Source organism: Trichosurus vulpecula, chromosome 4 (assembly GCF_011100635.1).
Source record: "Trichosurus vulpecula isolate mTriVul1 chromosome 4, mTriVul1.pri, whole genome shotgun sequence".
Classification (NCBI taxonomy): domain Eukaryota; kingdom Metazoa; phylum Chordata; class Mammalia; order Diprotodontia; family Phalangeridae; genus Trichosurus; species Trichosurus vulpecula.
Window position 1 is genome coordinate 140,325,374 of NC_050576.1, and position 13,068 is coordinate 140,338,441.

General features: G+C 38.1%; 1 protein-coding gene across 2 annotated transcripts in view; it reads left to right on the plus strand.

Moving 5' to 3' along the window:
- Positions 1–13,068, plus strand: part of RGS7 (regulator of G protein signaling 7) — a 183,180-nt gene that overhangs the window by 148,522 nt on the left and 21,590 nt on the right. For both annotated transcript variants that reach the window (XM_036757125.1, XM_036757127.1), the window contains exons 9-11: positions 754–864; positions 2,528–2,653; positions 12,460–12,646. In XM_036757125.1, coding sequence (XP_036613020.1) covers positions 754–864; positions 2,528–2,653; positions 12,460–12,646 — 424 coding nt within the window. The remainder of the gene's footprint in view (positions 1–753; positions 865–2,527; positions 2,654–12,459; positions 12,647–13,068) is intronic.

Here is a 13,068-nt window from a genome sequence, read left to right on the forward strand (position 1 = left end):
TAACCTTGGGCACATTATTTAATCTTCTTGAGCTGTAATTTCCTTACCTGTAATGTGAGGGAGTTAGAATAGATGACTTCTTAAGTCATTTCCAGCTCTGAAGCTTTGATCATTTGATCAAAATTCAAAATCTTATTTTTAATGCTTCATGCTTGAGAGATATTCAATTCTCAGTCAGTTGGTGACTCAATCACTTCATTAGCAGGGAAAATGAGGGTGAACAGGGGATATGACTTCCCAGGTATGCTGGAGTCAACTTCTGCTGGCTCAGGAGACCCAATTGTGAAATTTTCAACGTGGACATTGTACCTCAGGAATTGGCAAACTACAAATCAAATTTTATATATGTGTGTGTGTGTGTGTGTACATACATATATATTTGTTAGTGGTAGAGTAAATGTTAATTGCATATTAAACTGAAAAGTGTGTCATGTATACATTTTTGGGGGGGAACCAGTTGTCAGACATTTGTCAGTGTATGCCTAGTTATTAGTCTTTTATTGGTAATCGGTATTTTACTGCTATTATTTACCAGTCTTCTGAGTTCATTAATAAATATAAGGATTTTATATACACAAGATGGAATTGTGGAAGTATTATAAATGGTATGAAGTTTGAATTTCCTGTTCTAGTCCTGAATAAGTAGGGTTTCCTTGGTCAAATATCTTTCAACCTATTTCATTTGTGTTGTGTTGGATTATACCTAGAGAAACTAGAGGATGGTAAATATGTGCTTCTTTTGCTTGTTCCTAGTCTACTAAGCTACACAGAACAGTATGTTGAATATGACCCCTTTCTTGTGCCACCTGACCCTTCTAATCCATGGATGTCAGATGATACCACTTTCTGGGAACTTGAAGCAAGGTTGGTGACTTTTTAACTCTCCTTCCCACAGAAAGGTTGTTGCTTCATCTCAGGGTCTGCTTCCAAAGGAGAAGAATCCTAGAGCTTATAAACTCTAAGAACCATTAATTTTCCTATTAGAAAATGGTGATCAATGATGTATTTTTCTTCCCTTTGTTCCTTTGAACAAAAGGCATTGTTCTGGGCCCAGTAATGCCTGACACCTACTCCCATAGGCTGTGGAGGCATGGCACAATGGTTTTAAAGACTTACTCACAAAAGGAAGAGAAATTTCCATTTCTAAAATGGATCCAAGTTGATTAGTCCTGAAGCACTCTCTATGTCACCTCCCCGTCATCCCTAGTTTATGAACACTCGTTTAGTATGTGAGCCAAAGTCAACTCTGGGCATAATCCAAATAATTTGAGTGACACTTCTGCAGGTGATGGAAATTTCTATCAGAAATAAATATTTTAGGTTGTGGTTACCTTTAATGGAGGGGGAAGGAGAGGAAGAAAGGATTATTACATAGTATATTATATACTCTATGTAGCATATATTATGTGTATATATACTATATTATATATATATGTGTGTGTGTGTGTGTGTGTGTGTGTGTGTGTGTGTGTGTATAATGCTTATAGTACCTATATATATGGGAAAGCTCCAAGATGCATTTATAAATTTACTGTATAGGCAAGCCTCTAAGCAAAGCTGAAAACCTGTTTAGAATTTCCCCATTCTGCCCTTTGCATTATGACTAGAGGAAGAGTCATCTCAGAGTACATGGATGTATAAGTCCCCAGGATAACAGCACCAGATAGTACTAGATAGAAGTCTCTGGATAACAGCACCTCAGTGAGGATTTCGTGTGGTATGCATCCCTAAGTAGATTCCATGATTTTTCTTCTCTCCTAAATTCAGCCAGTGATCCATAAGTGTTTTAGCAAGCCCACCCTAATTTAATCTATGCTCTATAGAATTTTGTAACTGGCAGGAAACTTAGGAATGAGTTGATAAACCCTTTTGCAGATGAGGACACTGAGGGAGAGGTTAACTGGCAGCTAGTTAGCGTTAGAGCCCCAGTGACTAGAACTCATGTCTCTTGATTCCCATTCCCATACTTCTTTTGTTTTTAAACACTGGTTCCCTCTCTATCTTGCCCAGGGTATGAGTACATGGAAGACTCCCAGTCCCAGTCTATCTCCGATTAGCATGAGGGATTTGACCTAGTGCATTAGCTTCTGAACTGGGTTAGTTCACTTCTCCTTAGGCAATGTGGTAGCGACCCCCTCCCATTTCTGGAGGCTCACCATAACAAGGCTCAAATTAATGGAGGCACTTGATGTACTTAGCATATTGCGGCTCTGAATACTCAGGCTCAAGAGATCTGCCAGCCTCAGTCTCTCTGGTGGCAGGGACAACAGGCACGCACCTCTCTCCCTTGCTCTGCACACTTTATAGCATCATGCTGCTGTCTGATCCCCAATCTTTCCCACTGTGACTCTATGGATGTAGTTTCATTTTATCTTTAAATGTTCTTAACCAAATGAAGGATGAGGATGATCTAAGGCTAAAACTTCAACATTAATCTGACTTATTAGGATAAATGTGGTAGTACTAGAAAACTGGAAAAATGGATATGTGGTGGAATCATTTCTGTCGACCTGTTTTGTACCCACAGCAAAGAACCTGGCCAGCAGAGAGTTAAACGATGGGGTTTTGGCATGGATGAAGCATTGAAAGATCCAGTTGGGAGAGAACAGTTCCTCAAATTTCTAGAGTCAGAATTCAGTTCAGAAAATTTGAGGTAAAAGTTTAATTGCTTTGGTCTTATACCGTAATTGAAAGAGAAATGATTTCCTGAGTACCGGCAGTAAATGTTTTTTTTTTTTTTTTCTCTACCGAGGAACAAAAACTTGTATTTTTTTTTTATATCAGTGATGTCGCTCCATCACTGGCCAGAGAAAAAGAAATGGACAATATAATCAAATAATTGTTGTTATTGTTCAGTCATTTTAATTGTGTCCATCTCGTCCTGACTCCATTTGGGATTGTTTTGGCAAAGATACTGGAATGATTTGCTATTTCTTTCTTCAGTTCATTTTACAGATGAGGAAACTGAGGCAAACGGGTTTAAGTGACTTGCTAGTCACACAGCTAGTAAGTGTCTGAGGCCATATTTGAACTCATGAAGATGTCTTCCTGACTTCAGGCTCCACCCTATCCCCTGTGCCACCTAGCTGCCCGCAATCAAATATCCACCTAATGCCTCAGAAATTTTAGATACTTCTCAGGACATACAAACAATATGTCCTTCCCCTCTTTTCTTGGTGAACTTACTTTTGTGAGAAGAATGGCACATGCCACCTGCCTGTCCATCCCAAGCACCTCTCATATACAGCAATTGAATCTTGTAGTTCAGTCATCATTTTGGCTTTGTATTCATTTGACTTTATTTTGCAATATTTTTTTTCTAGACCTGGAATGGAAGCAATGAGCAAGAACGATTGTTAGCCTGAATTCTATTGGAGTTGATGATCCTTAATTAACCTACTTAGCCATACTTTACAATATTCATATAGTTAAAAATTACATCTATGTAGATAGTCATTCTCTTAGTATTTTGGAAGCAAAGGTGGGCATAGTGATATAGCAAAAGAGGGAGACTTGATGTTAAATGCATCTACGATATACTTTGGGAAAAATCTAAGGGGCAGAAGTTTTCTACCTTGCAAATGTCAAAATAGCAAACCAGCCACTGGAAACAGATACTAGCTGAACTTAGAGTGTGACAGGTGAACAATTGCATTCAACCTGAACATCTGGTATAAGTGTTATTTTCACATATTTTGGAAGTCTCATAACTTAAGTGACACCTGGACATGAATTTTAGTTTTATTCTGAGTCACTGCTATGTTCTTTGACAGTTTTAAGACCATTAACATGTGTCCTGACTTTCTAGCACATTAAAATGCAATTTTTAAGCTTCCCCACTATTTTTCTCTGGAAACTTGATATGCCCTTTAACTTTTTACAGATTTAAGTATTCTTGTGAAATTTAAATTCCCTCTCTTAGAAGTTCTATGTGATTTTTTTTTCCCCTTTCAACGGAACTAAGCAATCACTGGCACAGCCACAACTTCTGCAAGAAGTTTTTATAGATCCTCATATGAAGAATATTCAAGTCATTCAGGAATAAAAATTCTTTGTTCCCTCATTTATATCATGGCCCCAAATCACCCTCTACCTTTGAGTGGACATGCCTAACATTCCACAGACTGTCCGGGGTAACCTCAAACACACCCTAAGAATGGCAATCAGAAATCTGTAGCTACCATGCAGTTTGACATTCTACATGAGCTTCATGGTAGATGAAAACTAAGGAATCTTTTGTTTGGGTCTTTCACAAAATAAGTGTTTGAGACTGTCAGGGAATGGTCTAACATGACTTTTCCCTGTGAAGTAAATAGAGACAGAAAACAAATTTGTAGTTTCCCAGATATGCGAATTAATTTCCCTTGATTGTCCAATCTTATCAGGATCTCTTAGGTCTACCAGCAAAAAGTGTGTGTGTGTGTGTGTGTGTGTGTGTGTGTGTGTCTGAGGGTGATTAAAGGTAAGGGAAACTTATGAGCACCTGGGAAATAGAGGTTTTGGGTGATGCTGCCTCCCAGTGCCTACTTTCCTTTTTGGAGAATCCTTGGCCAGGATCACCATTTCACAAGGAGCTCTAGCCATGCTCACTTCATCTCTCAGCTAAACTCACTCTTCTAGCTTGTCCTGACTTCTTACCAGAAACTTTGTACCACCCCTCTCCAGCTTTCCAGCTCCTCTTTATCTTTTGTCTTCCTCTATTAGAATACAATTCCTGGCACATAGTAAGTGCTTAGTAAATGTTCAAGAGAGAAATAGAGAGAGAGACAAAGAGACAGAGAGACAGAGAAAAAAGAGAGACAGAGAGAGAAGAAAGAGACAAAGACAGAGAGAGGAGAGAAAGAAGACAGAGGGAGTGGGAGAGAGAAAGAGAGAGTGGAGGAAGGGGAGAGAGATTAAATGATGAAAGATTCCAAATTTTAGGGAAGGAAGACCATGCTTATCTCCATTAACATTTCCATGAAGATCAGGAATAACTATAACTATTAATCAATGGTTTTCAACCTTTTGTTTTGCAATGACAGAACAATTCATTTTAACTAAAACTTAAGCTAAATCGTCACAATAAAATCATTCTAAATTATTTATGTGCTCACTAATAACAGTAACAAAATCAAAGGCTTATTTTATGTGTGTATATATAATATTTTTCTGATTCTAAGAAACTTACAAACAACTTGAAGTTTGTTACCAATATGTGCTTTTTAATTAGTTTTAATTAATTAATTAAAATTATTTAAGTATGTTTATCTGTTAATTAATTTAAATTTAATTTAAAATTAATTAATTTTAATTACTAGCACAAAAGTCTGAGAGTTTAGTGGCCACTTATCCAACCAAGACCTTAAAAGAATCCCTACCGTAATATACCACACAAGTAGTCAGTCAACCAACCTCTGAAGACCTCCAATTTGAAGAATCCAACAGGATGAGGTAACCTTTTCTACTTTTGCACAGATATGATTTTCAGTAAGTTTATTACTTAAATTAAGCCTAAATTACTGATTTGCAACTTCCAAACATTGGTATTGGTTCTTTTACGGAGGTCAAACAGAGTAAGTCCAATCTCTATTCCACTGGAAAGCCATTCAGATACTTGAAGACTCCTTCCTTCTTATCTCCAAGTTAGACATGGTAACTCCTTTAAATGATCCTCATATAAGGTGAAATCAACATCTTTTGTAATTCTAATTGCATTCCTATGAATCTTTCCAATATACTAATGTCCCTTTTAAACTGGGGCACCCAGAAATGGGTACAGTACCCTAGATATAGTCTGACCAAAGTCAAGTACAGAGGGACTATTACTTCCTTATTCCTGGAAATAGCCCAAGATCTGATGACCTTTGATGGCTTCCACATCATAGTGCTGATTTATATTGAGCTTTTAGTCCACTTAGATAGAGAGACAGAGGCAGAGATAGAGAGTCAGAGACAGACAGAGACACAGAGAGAACATTTTTAGCACATTCAATGGGCCAGGCACTACGCTAAGCACTGAGAATACAAATAAAAGCACATAAAAATAAAATGAAAAAGCCATTCTCTGTCCAGAAGAAGTTTACATTCTAACGTGGGAAGATAACATATAAAGGCCGCGTATCTATGAGAGACAAGGTAAAAATTCTGGAGACTCAAGAATGGAGTTGAGCAAGAAGTGAGCATGGATAGCCCAGGTACTCCCTTGATTGGTAGTCCCTGGCAACAATTTGTCAGTCAAAGGAGGGGGCTACCAGGGCAGATGCATCTCCATAGTGAGAAGACTATTAAAGAAGAGGTAGAAAAATATAGCCAGGAGCCAGGAAGAATGATCTTTATCCTTTCCAGACATTGCTGTCTCTCCATCCTCTACTTGTGAGGTTGATTTTTTTTTAACTGAAGTATAAGATGTTATACAAATCTATATTGAATGTTATCTTTTTAGATTTAGCAAAATTTTCTAGTCTCTCACAATTTTTTTTTAGATCCTGACTGTCATTCTGTTAGCTATTTCTCTTAGTTTTGTGCCATTTACAAATTTAATGAAGATTCTACCTATGCTTTTCTCATGTTATAAAAATGTTAAATAAAATTGAGCCGAACATAGATACCAATTTGACACTGAACCATTACTAACTACTCTTTAAGTCTGACCATTCTTCCAGTCCTGAATCCTTCTAATTGTCTTACCATCTAATCCATATCACTCTATCTTTTTCATGAGAATAGAATGAAATACTTTGTCATATTACTTGCTAAAATTCAAGTAAGCTAAATCTACATCACTTGTCAAATTTACCAGTTTAGCAACGCTGTCAAAAAAAAAATGTTTAGTTTAGCATGATCTATCTATCCATGCTTCATGCTGGCTTTTTATAACCACTACTTCCTTTTCTAAATGTTCACTAATCAACTTTCAAATCATCCATTCTAAATTTTTTCTTGAAATAAAAGTCAAGATCACTGATCTATAAAGTTTGCAGATTCTATTTTCTCCTCTTTTATTCTTTTTGAAAATTGGAAGAATATTCACTATATTCCAATTTCCAATTCTCTTCTGTTTTCCATGGTCTTTTAGTGATAGTGGCTTAGTCACATCTGTTAATTCTTTCAGTATCCAAGACTGTAATTAATCCTGGTCAGTTGACTTGAATTTTGCAAGGTGAACTGGATACTTTCTTACTCTCTCCTTTCTTGTCCTAGGGATTAACTTCTTGTTAGCCAATATTGTTCTTTCATTTCTGTTCCAAAGCTCACTCTCCTTAGCAGTGAATAATACATAAACTTGTATGTGTGTACACACATACATATACATACATTTATGTATATGTGTATATGTGTGTGTGTGTGTGTGTGTGTGTACACAATTAGCAACAGTGAAGCAGAAAAGGAGTGGGCAGATTTCAGAGATCTGGTATACAGTACCACCTTTACTCATCCAGGCCAGATGTAAACATGTGTAAACATCAAGATTGGTTTACAAAAATGATAGAAAAATTCAGAAACTGCTAAACAAAAAAATGAAAACTTTACAGGGCTTAACAGCAGGATAGTCCATCCATCTCTAAGAAAGCAGTATTTAACTACATCAAAAGTAAAGTGCAAGAGAAGCTTAGAGAGATGCATGATTCTTGGCTCAGAAAGAAGTCAAATAAAATTCAGTTTTATGGTGATAGTAACAACCCAAAGCACTTTATGATGCCCTGAAGGCTATTTATGGGCCAAAGACCTGTGGTGCATCTTGGCTACTGAGTAATAATGGAGCTACACTGATTAGTGATAGGGGCATGACCCTAGAGAGTCGGGCTGAACATTTCCATAACATTCTCAACAGACTGTCATCAATCAATGCTGAAGCCATTGAGCATATATGACGGGTTGAAGTCAATCCCTCTTTAGCTGAAGTTCCAACTGAAGAAGAGGCTTTGAATGCCATTAGGCTCCTCTCATGTGGCAACACACCTAGTGCTGATTCTATGCTAGCTGAGATTTACAAGGCAGGGGGTCCACTGCTCATACAAAAGCTAACCAAAATCTTCCAGGTTATATGGCAAAAGGAGATTGTTCTCCAGGAGTTTAAGGATGCCTGCAATGTCCATCTCTATAAAGGAAAAGCAAATAGACTGTCCTGTGACTATCATGAGAGATCTCTCAGTCACTGTTGGTAAATGCTTGCCAAAAGTCCTCCTTAGTAGGCTAATCCTTTACCTGGAAGATGGCTGTCTACCCAAGAGCCAATATTACTTCAGAAAGGTCCAAGGAACAGTCAATATGGTGTTTGCTGCCTGACAACTCCAGGAGAAATGCCAGGAGCAGAACAAAGGTTTGTACACAGTGTTAGTTGATCTGACCAAGGCTTTTAATACTATCAGTTGTGAGGGCTTGTGGAAGATCATGGCAAAATTTGATAGCCTGGAGAAGTTCATCAGTATTATACACCAGTTCCATGACAGCATTCTTACACAAGTTCTGAATAATGGATGATGTTCTCACATTTTCCTAGTCACCAAGGAAGGGAAACAGGGCTGTGCTCCCATGCTTTAGAGCATGATGTTTTCAGTGGTATTGTCAGATGCCTTCAATGAGGAATAAAATGCCATCAAGGTCAGCTATGGCACTGACAACAAATTATTTAATTTTAAAAGCCTACACTAAAGTGGAGAGAGAGTTGGTGGGCAACTTTCTGTTTGCAGATGATTGTGCACTCAACACAGCCTCAGAAGCTGAAATCCAACAAAGTATAGATCGATACTCTGCTACTTGTGCTAATTTTGGCCTGAAAATTAAGGCCAAGAAAACAGAAGTTCTCCACCAATCCACACCATACCATCCATATGTAAAACCATTGGTTATAGAAAATGAAGAAAGTCTTAATGCTGTGGATACGTTCACTTATCTTGGCGGTATACTTTTCAGGGATGTCCACAAAGCTGATGAGGTTGACACATACATTGCCAAAGCTAGTTCAGTTTTTGGGAGGCTTTGAAGGAAAGTGTGGGAGAGAAGAGCTAATACCTATCAGGTTGCCTATCAGACTGAAAATCTACAGAGCCATTGCGCTGACCTCTCTGTTTTATGCCCATAAAACCTGGACAGTCTACCAACACCACATCAGGAAACTGAATTGGTTCCATTAGAATTGTCTTAGGAAGATTCTGAAGATCACCTGGCAAGATGAGGTATCAGACACTGAGGTCCTTTCTCAAGCTGAACTACCAAGCATTCAAACTTTACCTTAGTGCAATCCCAATAGACTGGCCACGTTATTTGAATGCCAGACATACGTTTGTCTAAAAGACTATTTTACAAAACAAGCACTCATTCAGAGGTCAGAAAAAAAAATGCAGGGACGCTCTCAAGAACTCTGGAATCGATTGTGAGACATGGGATACACTGGCACAGGACTGGCCAGCATGGCATGCCACATCAAAGAAGGCAACGTGCTCTATGAGCAAAGCAGAATTTCAGTAGCTCAAAAGAAATGTGAGATGCACAAATTTAGAGATATCTCCACTCCAGATGTTCATATGGACTACTTGTGCCCAACCTGTGGTAGAGCATTCTGAGATTTTATTGGTCTGATTAGCCACAGTGGGACATACCATGAGGTCTTAATGATATCATTTGGATCTTCTTTGAGCACAAAGGACAACTATACAACTATGTGTGTGTGACACACACACACACACACACACACGCACTCATACGTATATAGTACCTGTGCCTTCTCTCCATGTTCAGCTGTCATTATTTCATCCACTCCTAGTCTTAACTTTCCTTTGATCCTTCTTTTTCCCCAATAGAACAGACAGACTCCTTTTCTTGGCCTTAGCTTTTCTCAACAACTTCAGCTCATTTTGAGGGGAGCTTCAGGACACGTGGTGCAATTTTTACTGAAAATAATATTTGATGTAATAGTTTACATCACATTACTTTATAAAAATGTGTATATTACCCATTTTTTACATATACCATTGTTTGGGGGATTGTTTCAGTTCATTACTTTTTCATTTAAACATTTTTGTTTTTAAATTTAAAGCATTTCACTTTTATGGCTTGCCATAGGAAACTGTGATAGGCTTTGGTTTGACAACCTTTAGAGGGCATTCACCAGCATAAATATGTCTGGGACAGATGCTGCAGATGAACAATGAGCTGGGCCCAGAATTAAACAGGAGGAGGAGGGAGACAGAGTAGGCTGGATCACCTTTGGGAAATTGCACAACTCTTTTAAGCAAGCTTATTGAAATAGAATTGCATTTTTAAAAAGCATCAATATTCTCTATTGCTACCAGTCATATGAGATATTAAAGTTACTGAAGCAGACATACTTTGTGGTTTATACCACCTTCCCCAAAGGTAAACATACTTTGAGAGCTGCTGAATAAGCAATACCTTTCCCCTCAGACTTGATTATCTGAGTAAGTCAACGACTTTGCTCTTTCCAAATAGGAAACAATAGAAATTATGTGGACTATCTTCTGTCACCAAGGCACACACTACAACAGAAAACTTCCTTCTCTGGAAGAGAACCTAGAAATTCCCAGATGTGGGATTGTCCATGAATTGACACCCAAAACAGATGCTCCCCAGGAATCTCCTTTCTCTGACTAAATATCTAGATTTCTGGATCATACTGCACAGGGAATTCTAAATCCCTCTTCTTCCACATAAGTGTTGGCATTCATGAACATTGTCAATAAACTAACTTCTTTGGCCATGTTTGAGCACATTTCTACCTCTACCATGTGCTTCTGCCTCAAGTCACCATCAACTGCTCCTGGGGAGAGGAAACTATGCATCAACACAGGCTTCTCTGCTCTCTCTCGCCCACTCCCCAAAGGAGGTACTGGTCTGTCTTCTCAAAATCTGAGAGTAGATCTAACCTTTAGATTTAATCTAAAAACAGATAAGTAGAAGAGGTGGAGTAAAGCACACATTTCCACATAAAAGTTTTCTCTGTAAAAATAAACTCCTTATTAAAATAGCAGTGTAACTACTTAAATGTTCCATATAATTAGTCTGCATAACTGAAGTCATAGGAGAAGCAACATAACATTAGCCTTGTGAATAAATCATTGGACTTGGAGTCAGGAGAATGTGGATTGGAATATAGCCTCCAACATATACTACCTGTGTGATACTGAGCAACTCATGTAACCCTCTGAGCCTCAGTGTCCTCACCTATGAGGTGAGCATCAGTAACAACATCTGCTTCACAGGGTTTTATGAAAAGCAATTGAGATTTTACATATATGTATGTGTATGTGTATGTATGTATATACACATACATATACAATATATGTATATGTGTATATATACACATACACATATACATATATCATCCATATACCTTTAAGTACTACCTAAATATTTAGTAGGTTATTATTAAGGAAAAAAATTAAAGAAACATACCTTTCAATAATGCTATATTATCTGACTCTTATAACCTTATAAACTCAAAACTAAAATCATTATTATTAAATTTTAAAGGTGGAAAAACTGAGGCTCAGGGGTTAAGGAATTGCCCTGGGTTACAAAGCCAGTATGAGAGCCAGCTCTTCCTGACTTCCTTCCAGTGCATCCCTCTATCCACTCCCAGATTCTTCTCTCAAAGTTATCAACAACTACTTGGTCTAACTGCTCTTCCTTCCAGTTTAAATTATAAACTCTTTAAATCTTATCTTACAATCAGTCTTGCTCAGAAATCTCTGCAATGCTTTTGGCCTTTCAAACCTTGACTGAGTAGAAGCTTCATACTTCTAAGTCCTACTACATTAGTCCTTCACTTCTTGTCACATGCAACAGTTTATGATTCAGCGATCACTCTGGCTAGGACCTTATGTAATCCTGTGTCTTGGACTTCTAACACCATGACTATTCATGTGCTTGGTAATTTCCTGGCCTAGGTAGAATAAAAAAAAAAAACAATCTCTCCATAGCCACTCCATTCCTAACTTAAACAGGTAAGATCCTAAGGAACATGGTGTGTTCTACCCCTTTGCCCTTCAGTCCTCAGGGTTTCCCAGGCACAATGCTAGTATACTAACTTCCCTTAACAGCATTTACTACCCCCATCCTTTCTGATGAATGGTTCCCTGGTGTCCTGTTATTCCTTTGCTAAGCCGTGGAGCCTTGTGCTACAGGCAGGCCTCTGTCAGAAGTGCTTTGAGCCGGAATTGTTTCTAAAAAGGGTGTTTTCATTTTCATTCCCTCTCAACATGTGAAGCATAACAAAGTCATTTTTGAACAGTTCTATGCTGTTGTTACAGACTACAAAGAAAAAAGTATTCATCCTACCTATACTTCCTTATTTCTGAAGCTTTTCCAGAAGGGAAAAATAAACAGACAGTTCTGATATCATGAAAGAAGAGAAAGTGAGAACTTTGTTTCCAGCTGTTTGTGTCATGGCTAAGTAGCACATTAAGGATTTTCAGAAATCAGCTAGTAAGTAAATGCCTACTGTTTCATTCCTAATAGGTTTTGGCTGGCAGTGGAAGACTTGAAGAAAAGAACTATTCGGGAAGTCCCCACCCGAGTCCAGGAAATATGGCAGGAATTTCTGGCTCCAGGTGCCCCCAGTGCCATTAATTTGGATTCCAAAAGCTATGACAAAACCACACAAAATGTGAAGGAGCCAGGACGGTATACATTTGAAGATGCTCAGGTCAGTAGCAGGAGGACATAGCTTTAGAGGGCTTTGTCTGAATGTGTGGGAGTCAATCAATTATCTTTTCTTATTGACATAATCTCAAGAGCTGTCTCCCCACCTCCCATTCAACTCCATTTGACAGCAGTCTCTGTCATTTTGGCTTCCAGTATCTGTAAGTCCTCTAGGTTTTATAGGTAATGAAATTGAAGTGTCTTAGGAGAAATTACTCAAGGATGGAATTTTTTCCCAGGTGTAATCTTTTGTAAAGCAGACCATTCTTTTATAAAGTGGGTGTAGATAACTGCCTTCCTAACTTAGCTATTTGTAAATTAGTAGTTTGGAGTTTCTGAGGTAGGCTGCTATACCATCTCCTATTGCAAGCCTTTCCTGATTCTCCCTTAATCATCACCTTAGTTGCTAGTCCTTCCCCTTATTAC